The following is a 23,665-nucleotide window of genomic DNA, read 5'->3' on the forward strand; positions in this document are numbered from 1 at the left end:
CATATGGTGAAATGAAGGCAGGTAGGTACTTGAAACTATCAGGGTAGCCAAAACTTTTTGTAAAATTCTGGAAGTGCAATCTTCTTTAAAATTAGGGAAAATATCTTTTTGCTATTCTCATCTTTTGATTAGGGAATGAAATATTGTTTGATATCAATATTTTTCCTCTTCTTTCTCGATTTCTTTCAGCTTTCCTTTGGCCCTTATGATCATATTTTGAGTGACCGAAATCAGTATTCCTCTCTCTACCAGATGGCCCCCATGGCCTCATCTCTTTCACTCGGCATTGTCTCTTTGTTGGTTCATTTTAGGTGGTCCTGGGTTGGTCTCATTCTCCCAGATGACCACAAAGGCAATACAATTCTCTCAGATTTCAGAAATGAGATGGAGAGAAAAGGAGTCTGCATAGCTTTTTTGAAAATGATCCCTGCCACTTGGATGTCACATTTTAACAAATTCTGGAAAAATATGGATGAGACAAATGTCATAATTATTTATGGTGACATTGATTCTCTAGAAGGCCTAATGAGAAATATTGGGCAAAGGTTATTGACATGGAAAGTCTGGGTCATGAACATTGAACCCCATGTTATTGCTGATTATTTCATGTTAGACTCATTCCATGGGAGCCTCATTTTTACACACCATTATACAGAAAGAATTGAGTTTACTAATTTTGTTCAAACAGTTAATCCATACAAATACCCAGAAGATATTTATCTTCCTAAATTGTGGTATTTGTTTTTCAAGTGCTCATTTTCCGATATTGATTGTCAACTTTTGAACAACTGTCAATTCAATGCATCTTTGGACATATTACCTCGTCACATATTTGATGTGTCCATGAGTGATGAGAGCATCAGCATATACAATGCTGTGTATGCTGTGGCTCACAGTCTCCATGAGATGAGACTTCAGCAAGTACAAATGCAACCATATGAAAATGGGGAAGAAATCATGTTTTTCCCCTGGCAGGTAATATCCTTTCTACTATATTGTAATGTCAGCATTCTGATGTATGAGATTTGCTATAACATTTAAATTGGTATTGTAAAATTTAGTTTAGTTTGTCCAAAATTACAAGAAATTTTGTGTTTCTTTCTTTTTTAATTAATTTATTCATTTTAATTATTTTTACAACCCAGATTTTATTCACCTCCTGGTCCACCCCCCAAGAGTTCCACATCACATAATTCTTTCCCAACCCCTATATTCCCCACACACCCCAGTCTCCACAAGGATGTGCCCACCCCACCCACCCACCAGACCTCCAAACTTCCGGGGGCCTCCAGTCTCTTGAGGGTTAGATGTACCTTCTCTGACTGAATCCAGACCCAGGAGTCCTCTGCTGCATATGTGTTGGAGGCCTCATCTCAGTTGGTGTATATTGCCTGGTTGGTGATCCAGTGTCTAAGAGATCTCAGTGGTCCAGGATAATTGAGAGTGCTGGTCCTCCTACTGGTTTGCCCTCCTCAGCTTCCCCCAGCTTTTCGCTAACTCAAACAGAGGGATCAGCAGCTTCTGTTCATTGGTTGGGTGCACAGATCTGCATCTGACTCTTCCAGTTGCTTGTTGGGTCTTTTGAGTACAGTTATGGTAGGTATCTTTTTGTGAATGCTCCAGAGCTTCAGTAATGGTATCATGTCCTGGTGGGTCCCTGGATCTTCTTTTCTCCAGACTCTTCTCCATTTCCATCCTTGCATTTCTTTCAGCCAGGAAGCATTATGATATCTTTCTGATGGCTGTGTATTCGATACGTTCCCCTTTCTGACTGTAGAGCCTTTCATGTCGTGTCCCCCCTCTTTGAGTCCTGAGAGTCTCTCACTTCTCAGGTCTCTGGTACATTTTAGAAGGTCCTCCAAACCTCCTTCCTCTTGAGTTTGCCTATTTCCATTCTTTCTGCTGCCCCTCAGGGTTTCAGTACTTTTCCCTCACCTAATGCCAGATCATCTTCCCCTCTCCCCCAACCCCTATCCTCCTTCCCTCCCAAGTCTTTCCCTCCCTCCCCCTTGTGGTTGCTTTCTTCTCACTCCCAAGGGTAAATGAGGAGTACTTACTTGGGTCCTTCAGCTTGTTGACCTTCTTGGGTTCTGTGGACTCTATCTTGGGTATTTTGTACCTTTGTGTGTGTGTGTGTGTGTGTGTGTGTGTGTGTGTGTGTGTGGCTAATAACCACTTATTAGTGAGAACATACCATGCATGTTCCTTTGGGTTTGAGTTACCTCACTCAGAATAACATTTTCTAGTTCCCTCCACTTGTCTTCAAAACTCAGGATGTCCTTGTTCTTAATAGCTGATTGGTATTCCATTGTGTAAATGAACCATGTTTCTGTCTCTATTCTTCTGTTGCGGGACATCTGGTTTGGTTCCAGTTTCTGGGTATCACAAATAATGTTGCTATGAACATAGTAGAACTTGTGTCCCTGTGGCATGGTGGGGCATCTTTGGGGTATATTCCCAAGAGTGGTATTTCTAGGTCTTTAAGTTGGCCTATTTCCAATTTTCTGAGGAACCTCCAAATTGATTTACAGAGTGGTTGTAACAGTTTGCAATCTCACCAGTAATGGAGAAATGTTCCTCTTTCTCTACTTCCTCACTAACATGTGTTGTCACCTGATGTTTTTTTTTTCTTTTTTTTCTCCATCTTTATTAAATTGGGTATTTCTTATTCACATTTCAGTTGTTATTACCTCTCCTGATTTCCAGGCAAACATCCCCCTAACCCCTTCCCTTCTCCTTCTATATTGGTGTTCCCCTCCCCATCCTCCTCATGTCACCACCCTCCCCCCAACAATCCCATTCACTAGGAGTTCAGTCTTGGCAGGACCAAGGGCTTCCCCTTTCACTGGTGCCCTTACTAGGCTATTCATTGCTACCTATGCAGTTGGAGGCCAGGGTCAGTCCATGAACAGTCTTTGGGTAGTGACTTAGTCCCTGGAAGCTCTGGTTGGTTGGCATTGTTGTTCTTATGGGGGTCTCAAGCCCCTTCAAGCTCTGCCAGTTATTTCTCTGATTCCTTCAACGGGGGTCTCATTCTCAGTTCAGTGGTTTGCTACTGGCATTCACCTATGTATTTGCCATATTCTGGCTGTGTCTCTCAGGAGAGATCTACATCCAGTTCCTGTCAGCCAACACTTCTTTGCTTCATGCATCTTATCTAGTTTGGTGGCTGTATATGTATGGGCCACGTGTGGGGCAGGCTCTGAATGGGCGTTCCTTCAGCCTCTGTTCTAAACTTTGATCTTACCCATTCTGATTGGTATAAGATGGAATCTCGGGATCATTTTGATTTGCATTTCTCTGATCACCAAGGTCTATGAACTTTTTTTTTACATGCTTCTCAGCCATTTGAGATCCATTTATTGTGTATTCTAGGTTTAGTTCTATACCCATTTTTTGATTGGGTTGTTTGTTTTTTTGGTGGTAAGCTTCTTTAGTTTTTTTTTAATATATATTTTGGATATTAGCACTCTATCAGATGTGTAGTTAGTGAAGATTTTTTTCCTAATCTGTAGGATGTCAATTTGTCTTGTTGACTATGTCCTTTGCCTTACAGAAGCTTTCCAGTTTCATGAGGTCCCATTTATCAATTCTTGATCTTAGAGCATGAGCTATTGGAGTTTGTGAGGCTCTGGTGCCTGGGGCTTTCCACGGAGATCTCTGTCCTGGCTAGGTTCAGGTGAGGAGGATAGAACTCAGGTAGGGATGGGGGGCTATGTCCCGCTGCTGCTGCTGCCGCCGCCGCCGTTGCCTCTGCTGCCACTGCTGCTGCTGCTGCTGCTGTTTTGGTTGCTAGACTGCCCTGAGCCAGCAGGAGACTGACTAGCCATCCAGGGGTGCAGTGAAGCTTCTGGCAAAGATTTCAGGAGAGGAGATCTCTTCTCCAAGCAGCAGTGTTAGAGCTCTCATGACAGAAGTTCTCAGACGATGGAATAATTTCTGCATACTTTTAATCCTGAACACAATTCCTAAATACAGTTTTTGGATGGGTAAGTGTCTGACAGCAGGTACTTCCTAATAGTTTGGCCTGAGAGCTTGGGAAGACCACATCTACATATTTGGGGGTCTGGTCTTGTTTCTATGACTGATCTGTCTTGAGCCTACTGACCTGTGGTCAGTCCTCACCTGTGGAGGAGGGGCTTGGGCATTGCCCTACTTGACTGCTCTGTCTCAAACTTCTCTATAGGGGTGTGTGGGGTGACTGCAGCTAGTGAGGCCTTGATTTCCTGGGAGACTTGAAATGTGCTTGCTGTCCCTTTTAGGCTCTCCAGGGATTCAAACTATCTCCACCAGGAATCGAGGTACCTTTCATAGCGGGATGCCCCACAGAAGTTCTGTTCAGGAAATTTTTGCCTGTGCCAATGGGTTCGTGGCTCTTTCTCATTTTCTCTTCTACTAGATTCAGTGTATCTGGTTTTAAGTTAAGGTCCTTGATCCATATGGAATTGAGCTTTGTGCATGTTGACAAATATATGTCAATTTTCAGTTTTCTATATACAGACAGCATCATTTATTGAAGATGCTATCCTTTTTTCATTTTATTTTTTGGCTTCTTTTTCAAAGATCATGTGTGGGTAAGTGTGTGATTTTATTTGTACATCTTCAATTCTATTCCATTGATCAACCTGTATGTCTCTGTATCCATACCATGCAGTTTCTATCTCTATTGCTCTGTAATAGAGCTTGAGGTCAGGGATGGTGATTCTCCCAGCCGTTCTTTTATTGTTAAGAATTGTTTTCAATATTCTGGATTCTTTGCCTTTCCAGATGAATTTGAGAATTGCTCTTAAAGTTACCTAGAGGTAAGGAGAGATTCACATGTTTGTTGTTGAGATTTGAAGTGACAAGTACTTTGATTTTATAAATTTAATTTATGTTGTCCACAATCACAGGAAATTTTTGGTTTCCAAGCTTATGTAGTGATCATGAGAGTTTCCCATCTGTGTTTTTGAGCGATAGGATGCAAGATACCAGGAGGAAATGTGCTTAGTCATCACCAAGTTCATGTCATTAATAGCTAGCTGTAAAATATTCTTATAGTAATATTTGTAAAAAAATCAACGTTTTCTTTATAAATTCCTTCAAATGAAATAAAAAGTAGACATTTAACTAAAATAAAGACAGGGTTTTTTTTTTTTTTACTTTAATGATGCCCTTTATTTAGAATTAAACATCAAACCTTCATTTTAGTTAATGGTCCTCTGAAGATATTCTGTAAACAAAGAGTATTGGGTAGGTTGCAAATAATTAACATTTACATGAGTTATAAGTCATTGATTTATTATCTGAGCTTGATTCAAGGGTTTCCAATAGAGTTGAATGATCTTTCAGATGGAGAATGGCATCCCACAACTTGGGTTCTTTTAGCATTATAGGTAGCTTCATTTATGTTGATATTCACATCAGAAATTAAGAAAAATAAGACAAATTCAAAAACAGAGTTTTTGTCTGACAGTTAGGCATAGTTTAATACAAATTTGTGAATCTTTTTCAGCTTAACTTTTTCCTGAGTGATGTTGAGGTGAGAGACCAAAGGAGTTTAGATTGGAGACAGAAATTTAATACAGAATATGACATTATTAACCTTTGGAATTTACCAAATGGTCTTGGAAGAAAGGTGAAAGTAGGATCATTTTCTACAAATGCTCCCCAGGGCCACCAGTTGTCTTTAACTGAGCAGATAATACAATGGCCAGAAGAATTTTCAGAGGTGTGTTATGTCTTATCTAAATGCTTTGAATTTATGCTTGTAATAAATTTCTGCTTTTCAGTATAATAGTGCATATTTTTTTACTCAAGGCCTATCAATCTTCTATTATCAATATAACATGCAACAAAACTAGTACTGGTATTGGCTTTTCATCTTTCTTTATGTAGATCAATAAAATTATTGAGTGTTATTTGTTCCTCCAATGTTCATGTGTATGAAGATTAGATTTACTACATTTGTCACAAATTAGCGAAACTAGGGAAGAACAAACACCTGTTTCTAAAATGATTCATGGTTCAATGTACTTAAGAAAATATCACATTTGAATTGAATATAATGGATAATATAAAAGTTATTTTCAATTGTATAATCAAACATGGTGATAAAAAGCAACTTTTTGGAAACATAATGTTGTTGCTTATGGTTCCAGAACTATAAGATTTTACCATAGATAGAATTATAACAGCATATGGTAATCATGCAGACAGGCACAGGAATAGGAAAGATAGTGTTTCTATCCATACATATTAACAGTTAATAAAATGAGAAAATGGGACCTAAGAAAATGATTATGATTCCCACCCACAGGAACATAATTCCTCAAGCAAATCTGTATCTCCTAAAACTTCAGTAACTTTCCAAATAGGGCTACCAATAGGAAAATAAATATTCAAACACTTTAACATACATGGATCATTTTTCATTCTAAATTCCGTATAGTTGCTGTGATAGAATTCCTTAAATCGGTTCATACTCATGTGTTCACTGTCTTTCCATGCTTAGAAGTTTTAATTCATGATCATATATTCTTTACTCTGGAGGCCACTAGAAAAGAAGAACTCTATGGAATGTATGTGTCTAAGTTACTGAGGTCTCTGCCACCAACAAATAAATATACATCTGAAATAACTTAAGAAACAGTTCGAGGATACAGCTCATTAAATTTCAAAATGCATGATTTTCAAATGTATGTTGTTGTATAAAGTCAGCAATGAATACAGCAGTTTTGTCCTACCTTCTATACATTTGTTCCTAAAGATAAGCAAATAATTAGTGACACCAAAGCTTTAGGTGGCCCATTTCAAATTATCTACATTCATCTCTCTATTCCTTTTGAGAAACACACATATTTATCTCCACATACATTTTATATTCTATGAAACTGACACTCAAGATTTACAACCATGCTGGAAGTAAAGGTGATCAACAGTAGTCAAAGGACATATAATGTATCATTCTGGAGAGAATATCATATCTCCAATCATCTAACTTTCTCAAAATATTCCCTAACTCATTAAGATTTCAAATTCTCTAACACTTTGATAATTTTCAAACCAATCATTAAACATATTTGCCTTCTCAAAGGTATAACCTTTCTAGACAAACCTCTATATTTATAATAATATGTGGGAATTTATTGCATACCATTCAAAAACTGAAATTGTTGGATTTTTCATAATATGCTAAGCATTAGATAATTATTTTCATCCTTTTCAGATCCCCCGGTCTGTGTGCAGTGAGAGTTGTGGGCATGGATTCAGGAAATTAGCTCTGGAGGGCAAGGCTGTGTGCTGCTATAAGTGCACTCCTTGTGCAGACAATGAGATTTCTAATGAGACAGGTAAATACAGCTGTTACAAAAACATTTCCAATTTCTCCATAGGACTCCAAAATACCCTGGCATTTGTAAATGATCAAAATCGATGTCAGATTATTTTCCTTTCTTTGTTTAGGAAATTTTTTGTCACAATCCACGTCTATTGCCTTAAAATGGTTCAATATAACCATTAAAACCATACATGATTCACATATTTGATAGACTTCCGATACATATTATTACAGAAAAATATTCCCTAGTGCTTCACTATACGTTCTATTTCACTTTTTAATTTAACATCTATTAACAAATTTTCAAAAAATTTTATTCAAACTGAGTATCAATAATTTTTAAAACTCATAAAATGTTGTTACTCAAGTTAATAAAGAAAAAAATTTTAAAAAATGAAAAAAAATGTTGTATCTTCATAGTGATTGTTACCCAAATCATCTTTCATTTCATATTTTTCTAAATGTTTAGGTGTTTGATAATTTCATAGAATGTGTTTTGATCATTGTCAGCACTCTCAGACCTCTGATAGATTTACTACCCTCTTCCCTATATACCAAAAATTGTGTAATTAACATATTTAATATAGTCTGTGATACTCATTTACTCTTGGGTATATGTATGTCACTTGTAGGTTATCAACCAAGAAGGTAGGTGTTGAAAGCTAATAAAGAAAACAGACACTCCTACAACTAGGTATCAACCACCAATATCTAATTTTCTGGGTATGTTTCTTCACAAATACCAATACCTCCATTTTCTTCGCTACAATTTTGTCTAACTTAAGTTACATCTAGTGTATTGTTTCGTGTGTTATGAATTCATAGGTCCATCTACATTATATATTAAGAAAACACCATTTTCTGTAGTCATCTCCAGATTTTGTTTACCTCTGCTGTCTCTTGGACCAGATTTTTACAAAATGTTTTATACTGTTAATGGAATTTTATGGAAATGTTATGGTGTGTAGTCTCCTAGGGTGAGGTTTGTCATTATGGGCAAGCTTTGGCATTTCAAATGTCCAAGTGACAACTGGCCTCTCTCTTTACATCTTACCTTCAAGTTAGTATGACAGAATTCACTTAGTACTTCAGAGGTTATCACGTCCTGGCTGCTTCCATGCTTTTACTATGAAAGAAATGGAAAAATATTCTATAACTATAAACAACCCAAATAAATAATTTTTGTAAGCTTGATTCATGTTGTCTATTCACAGCAAAACAATAGTAACTAAGAGAGGGTAATCAAACAACTCCTTAAATGCTTTAGAATCTTTTACTTAGAAAGTATCTGCTGATACTAATCAAGACATGATAGTTATTATCATTACCCCTGACATTGTTGTGATTATTATTTTGATGTCTTTTTCTATTTTATGTAGTTGTATATGTATGATATATTTGATTTTTTTAAATAAAATAGATTCACCTGTCTCACAATTCAAAATGACAGAGTAAACATTGTGCTGGTGTTTGTGGAGTGAGGATTTTTTTTTACATTTTTATACTTTCAAAACACAGAAAATGTGTATGAAAGGAACACACAATCTTTCAATTTTCAACTCTTGCGATTAATGATATGCTTCCAATATTATTTCATAAATTGATGAGTTTGCAACTATGAGCCAATACTCTGCTATGAGACACACATTTCAAATTTTTTCCTTTTAGGAATAAATATCTAACACATGAATTAAAGTTCTAGAAATGACCCACAGATACATACACATATGATAAGCATGTGTGCAGATAGTTAGATAGATAGATCGATAGATATATAGATGAAGAATGAGAAATAGATAAATAAACACAAAAATTTCCCATTCCAATAAGAAATCAAATTTTATATCAGTTATTTAAAACTGCCATTGCTGAACTTCCATGTTGAATTGCTTTAATTAAGTATGCTGAATTTTATTTGCATGGAATAATAAAATTTATAGTAAAATTCATTATCTTCCACTAAAATTTTATTGAGAAACATGGATCAATATTTTATTAAAGGTTAGATATGTTCAATTAAGTAAGAGCTAATAAAGTTTTACTGTCAGTTTGAATGTGATAAACAATGCATCTTAGTAATGCACAGAATCTGAACCAATGGAACTGTACAGCATGACTTGGGTGATTAGAGTGGGAACTGTCAGAATAATCTCCTCTAATACTTCTTAGTAAAAGTTTCTTATTCACTATTCCCAATACTTACTAGCTTGCATTTAACTAAATAAAAATTGGTCCTCTTGAGGAGATATATTTTTTCCTTTTGAAAGATATGCTGTAACCTTCCTTATTATTGTAATTATGACTACATCTGTACAGTGGGGTATTTGGTAAATATTGATCTGCAAGGCATGTTTTTTTTTTATATCATTTTCCAGCCTTAAAGAATTTGTTCAATGTAGTACAATTATTTCCTCAACCAGTTGTCCTTTTCATGTACAGTTTGGATTATATTTAGAATGTAAAAAAAATAACTGTAGCTAGAATAAAACTGAAGTGGTATATGTGGTTTCATGATCCACTTCAATGTCATTTCTTCTGACTTCCAGATACCTAAGACCTCCTATTGAAAAACAGTCTTGAATACTTCAGCACTTCTTAAAGTACAGCCTTTAAACTTGGTTAAATGTTAGGAAAAACTTAAAAGTCAAAAAACAGCCAAACACATCCAAGATATAACAACTGTACATACTAGATCCTTAAATAACTCCTAGAGATTTATACGCTGAAAATATTAGGATATTAATATTCAGGAAACTCACCTAATACTTAGCCAAAATAAAACTTAGACAAGCTAATTAAACGATACAGAGACAGTATTCAAATTAGTGAAGTCGTAAAGAAAAAGTGAGCCATAATAACAGAAACTGAGGAAATTCAAAATAAATCATCAGCTCTTACAATAAAATTTTATCTTCAACTAAACTGAAAAATTTCGATGAAATGAATGATTTTCTAGAAAGATACCATGTACAAAAGGTAAATCAAGATCCGGTAAAATATCTAAACAGTTCTCAAACCCTTAGAAAATAAAAGTAGTCATAAAAACCCTCCCAAACAAAACAAAACAAAACAAAACAAAAAAACCAAAACAACAACGACAACAAAAGAAACCCAGAACCAAATGGTTTTAATGCATAATTTTACCAGATTTTCTTTTTTTTTATCTTTATTAAATTGGGTATTTCTTATATACGTTTCGATTGTTATTTCCTTTCCCAATTTCCAGGCTAACATCCTGTAACCCCACCCCTGCCCCTTCTCTATGGGTGTTCCACTCCCCATCCTCCCCTCATTACCGCCCTCCCACCAACAATCACGTTCTTGGGGGTTCAGTCTTGCCAGGACCAAGGCCTTCCCCTTCCACTGGTGCTCTTACTAGGCTATTCATTGCGACCTATGAGGTTGGAGCCCAGCGTGTGTTCATGTATAGTCTTTGGGTAATGGCTTGCTCCCTGAAGCTCTGGTTGGTTGGCATTGTTGTTCATATGGGGGTCTCAAGCCTCTTCAAGCTCTTTCAGTCCTTTTTCTGATTCCTTCAACGTGGGTCCTGTTCTCAGTTCAGTGGTTTAATGATGGCATTCGCCGGGGTTGGAGATTGGCTCAGCGGTGTGTGTTCTTCCAAAGGTCCTGAGTTCAAATCCCAGTAACCACATGGTAGCTCACAACCATCTATAATGAGATCTGGTGCCCTCTTCTGGTATTCTTAATCATAATAAATAAATAAATCTTTAAAAAAAATAATGGCATTCACCTATGTATTTGCTGTATTCTGGACTGTGTCTCTTGGGAGAGATCTACATCCGGTTCCTGTCATCCTGCACTTCTTTGCTTCATCCATCTTATCTAGTTTGGTGGCTGTATATGTATAGGACACATATGGGGCAGGCTCTGAATGGGTGGTCCATCTGACTCTGTTCTACACTTTGCCTCCCTATTCCCTCCCAAGGATATTCTTGTTCCCCTTTTAAAGGAGTGATGCATTCGCATTTTGCTGATCCTTTTTGAGTTTCATGTGTGTTGTGCATCTAGGGTAATTCAAGCATGTGGGCTAATGTCAACTTATCAATGAGTGCATACCATGTGTGTTTTTCTGTGATTGGGTTACCTCACTCAGGATATTTTCCAGTTCCGTACATTTGCCTATGAATTTCATAAAGTCATTGTTTTTGATAGCTGAGTAATATTCCATTGTGTAGATGTACCATAGTTTTTGTATCCATTCCTCTGTTGAAGGGCATCTGGGTTCTTTCCTGCTTCTGGCTATTATAAGTAAGGCTGCTATGAACATAGTTGAGAATGTGCCTTTGTTATATGTTGGTGCAACTTTTGGGTATATGCCCAAAAGAGGTATAGCTGGGTCCTCAGGTAGTTCAATGTCCAATTTTCTGAGGAACCTCCAGACTGATTTCCAGAATGCTTGTAACAACAGTCTGCAATCCGACCAACAATAGAGGAGTGTTGATGTTTCACCACATCCTCACCAACATTTGCTGTCACCTTAGTTTTTGATCTTAGCCATTCTGACTGGTGTGAGGTGAAATCTCAGGGTTGTTTTGATTTGCATTTATCTTATGACTAAAGAGGTTGAACATTTTTAGGTGTTTCTCAGCCATTTGGCATTCCTCAGCTGTGAATTGTTTGTTTAGCTTTGAACCCCATTTTTAATAGGGTAATTTGTCTCCCTGCACTCTTACTTCTTGAGTTCTTTGTATATTCTGCATATAAGCCCTCTATCAGTTATAAGATTGGCAAAGATCTTTTCCCAATCTGTTGGTTGCCATTTTGTGCTAACAACAGTGTCATTTGCCTTACAGAATCTTTGCAGTTTTATGAGATCCCATTTGTCGATTCTTGATCTGAGAGCATAAGCCATTGGTGTTTTGTTCAGGAAATTTTCTCTAGTGCCCATGTGATCGAGATGCTTCCCCAATTTTCTTCTATTAGTTTGAGTGTATCTGGTTTGATGTGGAGGTCCTTGATCCACTTGGACTAAAGCTTTCTACAGGGTGATAAGCATGGATCGATCTGCATTCTTCTACATGTTGACCTCCAGTTGAACCAGAACCATTTGCTGAAAGTGCTATCTGTTTTCCATTGGATGGTTTTGGATCCTTTGTCAAAAATCAAGTGACCATAAGTGTGTGGGTTCATTTCTGGGTCTTCAATTGTATTCCCTTAGTCTATCTGCTTGTCTCTGTACCAATACCATGCAGTTTTTATGACTATTGCTCTGTTATACTCCTTGAGTTCAGGGACAGTGATTCCTCCGGAAGTCGTTTTATTGTTGAGGATAGTTTTAGCTATCCTGGGTTTTTTGTTATTCCAGATGAATTTGCAAATTGTTCTGTCTAATTCTCTGAAGAATTGGATTGGTATTTTGATGGGCATTGCATTGAATCTCTAGATTGCTTTTGGTAAAATGGCCATTTTTACTATATTAATTCTGCCAATCCATGAGCATGGGAGATCTTTCCATTTTCTGACATCTTCAATTTTTTTTCGTCAGAGTCTTGAAGTTCTTATCATACAGATCTTTCACTTGCTTGGTTAAAGTCACACCAAGGTATTTTATATTATTTGGGACTATGATGAAGGGTGTCGCTTCCCTAATTTCTTTCGCGGCTTGTTTCTTTTGTGTAGAGGAAGGCTACTGATTTATTTGAGTTAATTTTGTACCCAGCCACTTTGCTGAAGGTGTTTATCAGGTTTAGTATTTCTCTGGTGGAACTTTTGGGATTACTTAAATATACTATCATATCATCTGCAAATAGTGATATTTTGACTTCTCTCCCAATCTGTATCCCTTTGACCTTTTGTTGTCTGATTGCTCTGGCTAGAACTTCAAGAACTATATTGAATAAGTAAGGAGAGAGTGGGCAGCCTTGTCTAGTCCCTGATTTTAGTGGGATTGCTTCAAGTTTTTCTCCATTTAGTTTAATGTTAGCTACTGATTTGCTGTATATGGCTTTTACTATGTTTAGGTATGGGCCTTCAATTCCTATTCTTTCCAGGACTTTTATCATGAAGGGGTGTTGAGTTTTGTCAAATGCTTTCTCAGCATCTAATGAAATGATCATGTGGTTCTTATCTTTCAGTTTGTTTATATAGTGGATGATGTTGATGGTTTTCCATATATTATACCATCCCTGCATACCTGGGATGAAGCCTACTTGATCATGAGGTATGATTGTTTTGATGTGCTCTTGGATTTGGTTTGCCAGAATTTTATTGAGTATTTTTGCGTCGATATCCATAAGGGAAATTGGTCTGAAGTTCTCTTTCATTGTTCAGTCTTTGTGTGGTTTAAAGTAAAAGTGTAATTGTGGCTTCATAGAAGGAATTCGGTGGCGCTCCATCTGTTTCAATTTTGTTGAATAGTTTGAATAGTATCGGTATGAGGTCTATTATGAAGGTATGATAGAATTCTGCACTTAACACATCTGGACCTGGGTGCCTTTTGGTTGGGAGACCTTTAATGACTGCTTCTGTTTCTTTAGGAGTTATGGGGTTGTTTAAATGGTTCGTCTGTTCCTGATTTAACTTTGTTACCTGGTATCTGTCTAGGAAATTGCCCATTTCCTGCAGATTTTCAAATTTTGTTGAATAATGGCTTTTGTAATAAGATATGATGATTTTTTGAATTTCTTCTGACTCTGTAGTTATGACTCCCTTTTCATATTTGATTTTGTTAATTTGGATACACTCTCTGTGTCTTCTCATTAGTATGTCTAAGGGTTTATCTATCTTGTTGATTTTCTCAAAGAACCAAGTTTTGGTTCTGTTGATTTTTTATACTCCTTTTTGTTTCCACTTGGTTGATTTCAGCTCGGAGTTTGATTATTTCCTGCCTTCTTCTCCTCCTGGGTGTATTTTCTTCTTTTTGTTCCAGACTTTTCAGGTGTGGCGTAAAGCTGCTGATATATGCTCTCTCCTGTGTCTTTCTGCAGGCACTCAGAGCTATGAATTTTCCTCTTAGCACAGCTTTTGTTGTGTCCCATAAATTTGGGTATGTTGTACCTTTATTTTCATTAAATTCTAAGAAGTTTTAAATTTCTATTTTTATTTCTTCCTTGACCAGGTTATCATTGAATAGAGCATTGTTCAATTTACATGTATATGTAGGCATTCTTCCCTTACCCTTATTGAAGACCAGCTTTAGCCCATGGTGGTCTGATAGGACGTATGGGACTATTTCTATCTTTCTGTATCTATTGAGCCCTGTTTTATGACCAATTATATGGTCAATTTTGGAAAAAGTACCATGAGGAGCTGAGAAGACAGTATATCCTTTTGTTTTAGGATAGAATGTTCTATAAATATCTGTTAAGCCCATTTGCGTATATGCCCAAGGGAGGTATAGCTGGATCCTCAGGTAGTTCAATGTCCAATTTTCTGAGGAACCTCCAGAATGATTTCCAGAATGGTTGTCCCAGTCTGCAATCCCACCAGCAATGGAGGAGTGTTCCTGTTTCTCCACATTCTGGCCAGCATTTGCTGTCACCTGAGTTATTGATCTTAGCCCTTCTCATTGGTGTGAGGTGAAATCTCAGGGTTGTTTTGAATTGCCTTTCCCTTATTACTAAAGATGTTGAACATTTCTTTAAGTGTTTCTCAGCCATTTAGCATTCCTCAGCTGTGAATTCTCTGTTTAGCTCTGAACCCCATTTTTAATAGGGTTATTTGTCTCCCTGCAATCGAATTTCTTGAGTTCTTTGTATATTTTGGATATAAGCCCTCTATCAGTTATAGGATTGGTAAAGATTATACGGTCAATTTTGGAGAAAGTACCATGAGGTGGTGAGAAGGATTTATATCCTTTTGATTTAGGATAGAATGTTCTATAAATATCTGTTAAGTTCAATTGGTTCATGACTTCTCCTAGTCTGTCTATGTCTCTGTTTAATTTCTATTTCCATGCTCTGTCCATTGATGAGAGTGGAGTGTTTAAATCTCCTACTATTATTGAGTGAGGTGCAATGTGTGCTTTGAGCTTTAGTAATCTTTCTTTTATATATGTAGGTGCCCTTGTATTTGGAGCATAGATATTTATGATGGTGAGTTCATCTTGGTGGAGTTTTCCTTTGATGAATATGAAGTGTCCTTTCTTATCTTTTTTGATGACTTTTAGTTGAAAATATATTTTATTTGATATTAGAATCGCTATTCCAGCTTGCTTCTTCAAACCATTTGCTTTTTACCAGATTTTCAATGAAGTTATTACCAATACTGTTCTAACTATTCCACATAACAGAAACAAAGGAACACTAGCTAATGAATTCTATAGAACCACAGTTACTCTGTTACCTAAATTAAAAAATATACAACAAAAATGAGAATTTCAATCAAATACAGTTATGAATATTGATGCAAGTATACTTCATAAAATTTCTGAAAAATGAATCCAAAAATACACAAAAATTATATTCTCTGTGATCAAGAATGCTTCCTCTGTAGAATCAAAAATAGAAAAATAATTCATCATTGTAATATACAATGCAAATAAACAAAATGAAAAAAATCACATGATCTTCTCATTAGATGATGAGAAAACACTTGTCAAAATACAACATGACTTCATGTTAAAAGTTGTGGAGAGATGAGGAAATTTTGGCACATACTTAAACCTATTAAAAAGCAATATATAACAAACCAATAGAAAAGATCAACTTAAATGGACAGGAACTATAAGCAATCCCAAACAAGCACAAACCAGGGTAGAACCTCTCTCCCTGTGTATTCAATAAAGTACTCGAAGTTCAATAAAGAGCAGTAACACAACAAAAGGAGATAAAGTGGATACCAACTGGAAAGGAAGAAGGCAGTCTATCACTATTTGCAGATATGATAGTATATATAAGTGGCCTCAAATTTTTCCCAGAGATCAGCTGATAAACACCTTCAGTAAAGTGGCTGGATATAAAATTAACTCAAACAAATCAGTAGTTTTCCTTTACACAAGAGATAAACAGGCTGAGAAAGAATTAAGGTTCCAACTCCCTTCACAAGAGCCACAAATAGTATAAAATATCTTGTTACTCTTACCAAGCAAGTCAAAAATCTGGTCTGGTCTAAATGGTGGTATGCATGTAGAAGAATGCAAATTGATGCATATTTACTAACTTATACAAAGCTTAATTCCAAGCAGATCATGGACCTCAACACACACACACACACACACACACACACACACACACACACACACACATATATATATATATATATATATATATATATATATATATATATATATGAAACTAATAGAAGAGAAAAATGGGGAGTAGCTTTGAGCATGTGGGCACAGGGAAAATTAAACAGAAACCAATGGCTCAGGTTACAAAATCAAGAATTGTTAAATGGAACCTCATGAAACTGAAAAGCTCCTTTCAGATAAAATAAAACAAAATAAAATAAATATTTAAAAGAACAAATTGGCAACCTACAGATTGGGAAAAAATAGACACCCTACATCTGATAGAAGGTCAATATCCAAAGGCTTAGAGCAAGTCCTTCTATTGTTGTCATTACAAACTTCTGAGTTGATTACCAATGTGACTTAAGATTCAAGTAGCAAAGTCATGGCTGTGAATTTGTGAGAAAACTTTCAAGATAAAATTCGGGTTATGGAGACAACAGTTCAGATTACCTTATATAGACAGATGGTTTTCAAAGACGTCAGAAATCCATAAAATTTGAGATTTAAAGTTATTTATCTTTTGTTGAGACACATCTGCTCCTAACAGTTCCCCTTTTTCAGATTTAACAAAGAATTTGAACATCTCTACCTCCAGGTGAGGCAATACTTTGTGGCTAGGCAGCCACTGGCCAAAACTGCCTGTTTCATCTGCAGACTAATACTATCCAGAAAAGGACACGTTATGCAGAATAGTTGACTGATAAACTCTGCCAAGACAGGGTGATCAGCCCTTCAAAATCTGCATTTTAAGAGTCTGTCAGTTGATTTTGGGCCAGAAGGCTGAAGACTTGTCCTCATATGTTGCTAACAGGGGACTGTGCTAGTGGAGATTTGTCTCTACAACCTCTCAGTTCTAGAAGTTGTGTTAGGCTTCCTATGTGTATAGATATTTGGTCATTTTCAGATTTCTGATGGGGTTGAAGATTGATTATACTCTCATAGCTTATCAGGCTGTATAACTCTGAATATACATATTTTATTGGATAGTTATCAGATAGTATACAAGGTAGCCAAGCTATAATACCGATTTTAAGCCTTCCTTAAGCTGGAATGGATAACTAAATGTTCCGTTTAATTGATATAGTGATGGACTGGGTGTTGAGTATATCATATGCTTTATAAATTGTAGAATGGTAATAATTGTACTCAATTTATATATAAGTGAAAAAGCTTTTTAACTGGACAAAAAGGGGGAAATGTAGTTTGCCCTTAAGTTATCTGTATTTTGATGATAATTCCACTGCCCCAAGGACTGCTGCCTAGTCACATACTCAGAACTCAAGTGACTTCACCAGAACCTTCCCATTGAATTTGTAAAGTACAGGTGAGGGGCAGGTATAGGATAAAAGGAGTCCTGTCATTGGAGGAGAAGGAAGGATGGGCGGGAGAGAAGTTCGAAGGAAGAGGAGGAGACTAGGCCAGAGAGGAAGAGACAAGAGAGGAGAGGGTGAGAAGCCATGGCAGGTGATGTTAAGATTCTGCTCTGTGTATTTGCAGGTTGTTATTAATGTTCCTAAGGGATAGATGGTACCAGGTTTTGTATGTTTAAGTGGGCAAGTATATCTTATCAATTGGATTTTTTAAAAAAAGTAAAGGAGTTAGAATCCCCAAAAACAAATAAACTAATTAAAAATGGGTTATGGATATAAACAGAGAATCTCAACAGAGGAATCTTGAATGACCAAGAAGTAACTAATGAAATGCTCAAAGTCCCTAGTCATTAGGGATATGAAAATCAAAAGGACCCTGAGATTTCACCTCACACTAACAGAATGTCTGAGATCAAAACCTCAAGTGACATCACTTGCTAATGAGGATATGAAGGGAGAAGAACACTCCTCTGTGTTGGTTGTGATTGTATACTGGTACTACCACTGTGAAAATCACTGTGGCAGTTTCTCAGAAAACTTGAAATAGTTCTACCTAAAGACCCAGCTATACCATTCCTATAGATACTCCACCATATCAAGAAGACACGTGCTCCACTATATTCCTAGCACCCTTATTGGTAGTGGCCAGAAGCTAGAAACAACTCAGATGTACCTCCACCAAAATATGGGTACTAAAAATTTAGGCTATTTACACAATAGAATACTATCCAAGTATTAAAAATGAGGATATAATGAATTTGGCATACAAATAGATGGAACTAGAAAAATATACTGAGTGAGGTGACCCAGGCATGAAAAGACATGCATGGTATGTACTCACTGATAATTATATAAACAGTACAGAATAACCAGGCTGTAACAAGTTTAACAACCCACAGACTCTAAGAAGATTAAGAGGAGAAAAAACACAAGTGACAATGCTTCAATCTCACTTCAGAGTGAGCAAAATGATCACAGGAGGCATATTGAAGAAGAGATCTGGGTGGAAGAGGGGAAGAAGAGGAGAAATAGGGAGCAGAATTAGGTTTGAGGTGGGGAAATATGAGAGAAGCCCAGAGGTACAGGAGAAATATGCAGACTCTGGGGATGGGAACTGGTGGACCATCTAAAGTCCCAGAAACCCAGGATATGAGATATTCCAGGACTCAATAGGGGTGACCTTAGCCAAAATGCACCAAGAGGAAGAGGGAACTTGAAGAAACCACCTCCAGATAATAGAGAGGGTCTCAAGTGGAGGAACTGGATTACTAGCCCACAGTAATAGAAAACCAGCTGTCTCAACAAATTCTGAAGTCTAGGAGTTCCCAGAAACTGAACCTCAAACAAGGAATCATACAGGCACTGATCTGATTCTCTCCACACCAGCACTCATGTATAGCAGAGGACTGCCTTGTCTGCCTCAGTGGGAGAGGATGTGACTAATAGAGACATGAGATATCAGGGAAGGGGGATACCAGGAAGAGCATCCACTGAGGAGCAAAGGGGAGGAGAAATGGGAAGGGGAACTGTGGAAGGTGGGATGAGAAAAATGGATGAGGTCTGAAATGTAAATAAGTAAAGTAACTAATTTTAAAAAGCTGAAAAATTAGCCAAAGTCATCCAAGGTAGAGCAGATGAATGTCTTTGATCCTTGCATAACACTTAAAATTTTATATGCAGAAGATATTAGGATACAATATCTCAAGAATGTCACCTAACTTGCCTTAGGTTCAATATCTAGTATTTTAATACAAAACACTACAAAGAAGTGACATTCTAGCATTCCTAAGTGAATTTATATAAATAATGAATAATTAATAATAATTAATTATTAATTTAATGCTCTAGCAGTTGTAAACTTAACTACATTAATTTCTATCTCATTTCTTTTATTCTTTATAAATTATTTTCTTCTATTTTTATTGGATTTTTTAATTTTCATTTCAAATGGTATACCTTTTTTCTAAACTTTTTCATAAACCCCTTACCCCATGCCCCACCTCCTTCTATGAGGGTTTTCCACCATACAATGAACCAACCCTTCCTTCCTTTCTACCCTGTCATTCCCCTATACTGTGGGGTCCAGCCTTGTCAAAACCGAGGGCTTCTCCTCCCACTGGTGCCCAACAAGGCCATCCTCTGCTACATATGATACTGGAGCCATGGGTCTGTCCACGTGTACTCTTTGGATGGTGATTTAGTCCCTGGGAGCTATGGTTGGTTGGTATTGTTGTTCTTATGGGATTGCAAACACTAGGAGTTCCTTCAATCCTTTCTCTACCTCCTCCAATAGGGACCCAGTCCTCAGTTCATTGTTTTGCTGTTAGCATTCGCCTCTGTGTTTGTCTTGCTTGGGCAGATCATTTCAGAAGACAGCTATATCAGGCTCCTGATAGGAAGCACTTCTTGGCATCAGGAATATTGTCGGGGTTTGGTAGCTGTAGTTATATGGGTTGGATGTCCAGATGAGGCAGGCTCTGAATGGCCATTTCGTCACTCTGCTCCAAACATTGTCTCCATATCTCCTATGAATATTTTTGTTCCACTTTCTAAGAAGGACTGAAATATCTACACTTTGTTCTTCTTCTTGAGCTTCGTGTGTTCTGTGGATTGTATTTTAGGTAATCCGAGCTATTGGGTAAATATCCACTTATCAGTGAGTACATACCATGAGTGGTTTTCTGTGATTGGGTTACTTCACTCAGGATTATATTTTCTAGTTCATCCACTTGCCTATGTATTTCATGAAGTAATTGTTTTTAATAGGTGAATAGTTCTCCATTGTATTGGATGTACCACATTTCATGTATCCATTCCTCTGATGAAGAGCATCTGGGTTATTTTCATCTTCTGGCTATTATAAATAAGGCTGCTATGAACATAGTGGAGCATGCATCCTAGTTATATGTGGATATATGCCCAGGAGTGGTATAGCTGGGCCCTTAGGTAGTATGTCGTCTAATTTTCAGGAAACTCCAGATTGATCCCCGATTAGTTGCACCAGCTTGTAATCCCACCAACAATGGAGGAGTGTTCCTCTGTCTCCACATCTTTGCCAGCATCTGTGGTCCCTGGATCTTAGTCCTTCTGATTGGTGTGACATGGAATCTAAGTGTTGTTTTGATTTGCATTTCCCTGATGACTAAGGATGTTGAACATTTCTTTAGGTGCTTCTCAGCCATTTGATATTCCTCAGTTGAAAATTCTTTAGATCTCTACCACACTTTCTAGTAGGGTTATTTGGTTCTCTGAAGTCTACTTTCTTGAGTTCTTTGTATATATTGAATATAAGCCCTTTATTCGATGTAGGATTGTAAAGATCCCTTTCCAATCTATTGGTTGTGGTTTTGTCATAATGACAGTGTCCTTTGCCTTACAGAGGCTTTGCAAACTATACGAGGTCCCATTAGTCAATTCTTGATCTCAAAGCATAAGCCATTTGGTGTTCTGTTCAGGAAATTTTCCCCAGTGCCCATGTTTTCAAGGCTCTTCCCCACATTTTCTTCTATTAGTTTGCGTGTACCTGGTTTTATGTGGAGGTCTTTGATCCACTTGTTTTTTAACTTTGTTCAAGGAGATAAGAATGGATGGATTTGCATTCCTTTACATCCTGAAGTCAAGTTGAACCAGCATCATTTGTTGAAAATGCTATCTTTTCCCCCCTTAATGGCTTTAGCACCTTCATCAAAGAGCAAGAGACCATAGGTGTGTGGGTTCATTTCTGGGTCTTCAATTCTATTCCACTGATCTACCTGCCTTCTCTATTCAAATACCATACAGATTTTTTAATCACTATTGCTCTGTAATATTGCTTGAGGTCAGGGATGGTAATTCCCCCAGTTCTTTTATTGTCAAGGATAGTTTTCTTTATCCTGAGTTTTTTGTTATTCCAAATGAATTTGCCAACTGGTCTTTCTAACTCAATGTAGAATTGAGTTGGAATTTTGATAGGGATTGCATTGAATCTTTAAATTGCTTTTGACAAGGTGGCAATTTTTACCATATTAATCCTGCCAATTTGTGAGCCTAGGAGGTCTTTCCAACTTCTGACTGCTTTTAAGAGGCTGGAGAGATGACTCAGTGTTTAAGACCACTGACAGCTCTTCCAGAGGTCCTGAGTTCAATTCCCAGCAATCACTAGGTGGCTCCAACCATCTGTAATGGATATCCAATGCTGTCTTCTTGTGTTTCTGAAGATAGTGACAGTGTATGCACATACATGAAATAAATGAATCTATCTCATTTCAATACAAGGAGCAAAATGAAATTTTATGTGTGATTTCTCCATTATATTTACTTTCTACTCTAATTGAATATTTAAATTTTCTTAACGTGTAGGATTCCTTTCATATTCCCCAGCTATATGTAGGAAAATATATCATTTGCAACTATAATCTCAAGTAATCCTGAACAGTCTTTAATATAGAAATGTACCAAGTTCTAAGAGATGTTATGGAATTTATAATCTGGACCAAGAAGGATATATAATGAGCAAATTTACGGCATCTTCAACACACACGAAAATTAACATTCTGTATTTCTATCTCTAGTAAAACCAAGTCTTGGTTGTATTAATACAGAAAAATTTCAAATTCTAGTTATTTATTTTTGTCATAATCCAATATGCTATATTTGATAATATTCATGCCCGCAAAATCATAAGGACCACATCTCTACCTCTCCACTCATTTTAAGTTTTCTTTTCTCTACAATTTTTTAATTTTTCTCTCCAATTGTCCTACATATATGTTTGAATGTGATACCTGAACTATAGAAATCTATACTTTCTATTGGTCACAATTATGAAGAATGTTGATTCTACTATTCTTACCAACAAAAGAAATTATTATAGCTCCTCAGGTAAAAGTGAGACTTCATGTTAATCTTCCATCCATTATGATTATTGGTCATGCATGAGCTTGTACCTATCATGTACATGCTGTCACAGCCATAAGTTTATATGTAGAAATGTCATGAAGTTTTTGGATAATACTGATTCTTTAGTTTCCAGAGGTTCCTGATTATTATGAAGTTTCTACACTGTCTTTTATAAATACCATCAATCTTTAATAGTAAATATTACTATCAACCTTTAGCCAAAAATGCATATGTATTATAGATATAGTAAATAAATGTGACTAAATATTCATATAAATATACATATATACATATATGTATATAAATACATACATATTTATGTATTGTGGTGGGGTATGTGTGAATATATGTATACATGTGTGTCACCATGTCAGTTTGGGAATGTATTCTGTGTATACATAATAACAGTGTATCACTCAAAAAGACTGAAAAGACAGGAGTTGTGTTGAATAACTCTACTGTCCATCATTACACAGTTCAAAGAAATGCAAAGCACTGCAAATGTAAAAATATTGCTGATTAACAAATATACATTAAAGTAATACCTTCTAAAAGTTGAGATATATTACTATTACTAAAGTAAAATTGGTATTATTAGTAAAATAAAATTTAATGTCTAGTGATCAATTCACATAAGAAATTTAGAGATATTTGGACCTAGTGATAATGTGACACACAAATCTTGGCATATAAATTTTATGTTAATCATCGTTTTTACAAAATTACAAGAGCAGAGAATGATACAACTGTTTTCTAAAGTCTTTCAAATCTTGTAATGATTTCCTATTTATGTGAAATAACTCCTTTTCTCAAATGTCATGAAATCATTATATTGGGTATGTTTTGAGCATTTACTTATGTAATATTAAGTGTAATGGAATAGGCTCTCCTCACTAAACTCCAGCA

General features: G+C 36.4%; 1 protein-coding gene across 3 annotated transcripts in view; it reads left to right on the forward strand.

The window, feature by feature from the left end:
* Positions 1-23,665, forward strand: part of Vom2r8 (vomeronasal 2 receptor, 8) — a 39,648-nt gene that overhangs the window by 14,174 nt on the left and 1,809 nt on the right. The window contains exons 3-6 of one of the 3 annotated variants that reach the window (XM_087590438.1): positions 190-997; positions 2,942-2,981; positions 5,539-5,710; positions 7,208-7,331. In XM_087590438.1, coding sequence (XP_087446564.1) covers positions 190-997; positions 2,942-2,981; positions 5,539-5,710; positions 7,208-7,331 — 1,144 coding nt within the window. Of the gene's footprint in view, positions 1-189; positions 1,017-2,941; positions 2,982-5,494; positions 5,711-7,207; positions 7,332-23,665 lie in introns of all 3 variants that reach the window. The other 2 variants (NM_001099464.1, XM_087590449.1) reach the window with 2 other exon arrangements.

The sequence above is a fragment of the Rattus norvegicus genome, chromosome 1, assembly GCF_021556685.1.
Source record: "Rattus norvegicus strain SHRSP/BbbUtx chromosome 1, alternate assembly SHRSP_T2T, whole genome shotgun sequence".
Lineage (NCBI taxonomy): Eukaryota > Metazoa > Chordata > Mammalia > Rodentia > Muridae > Rattus > Rattus norvegicus.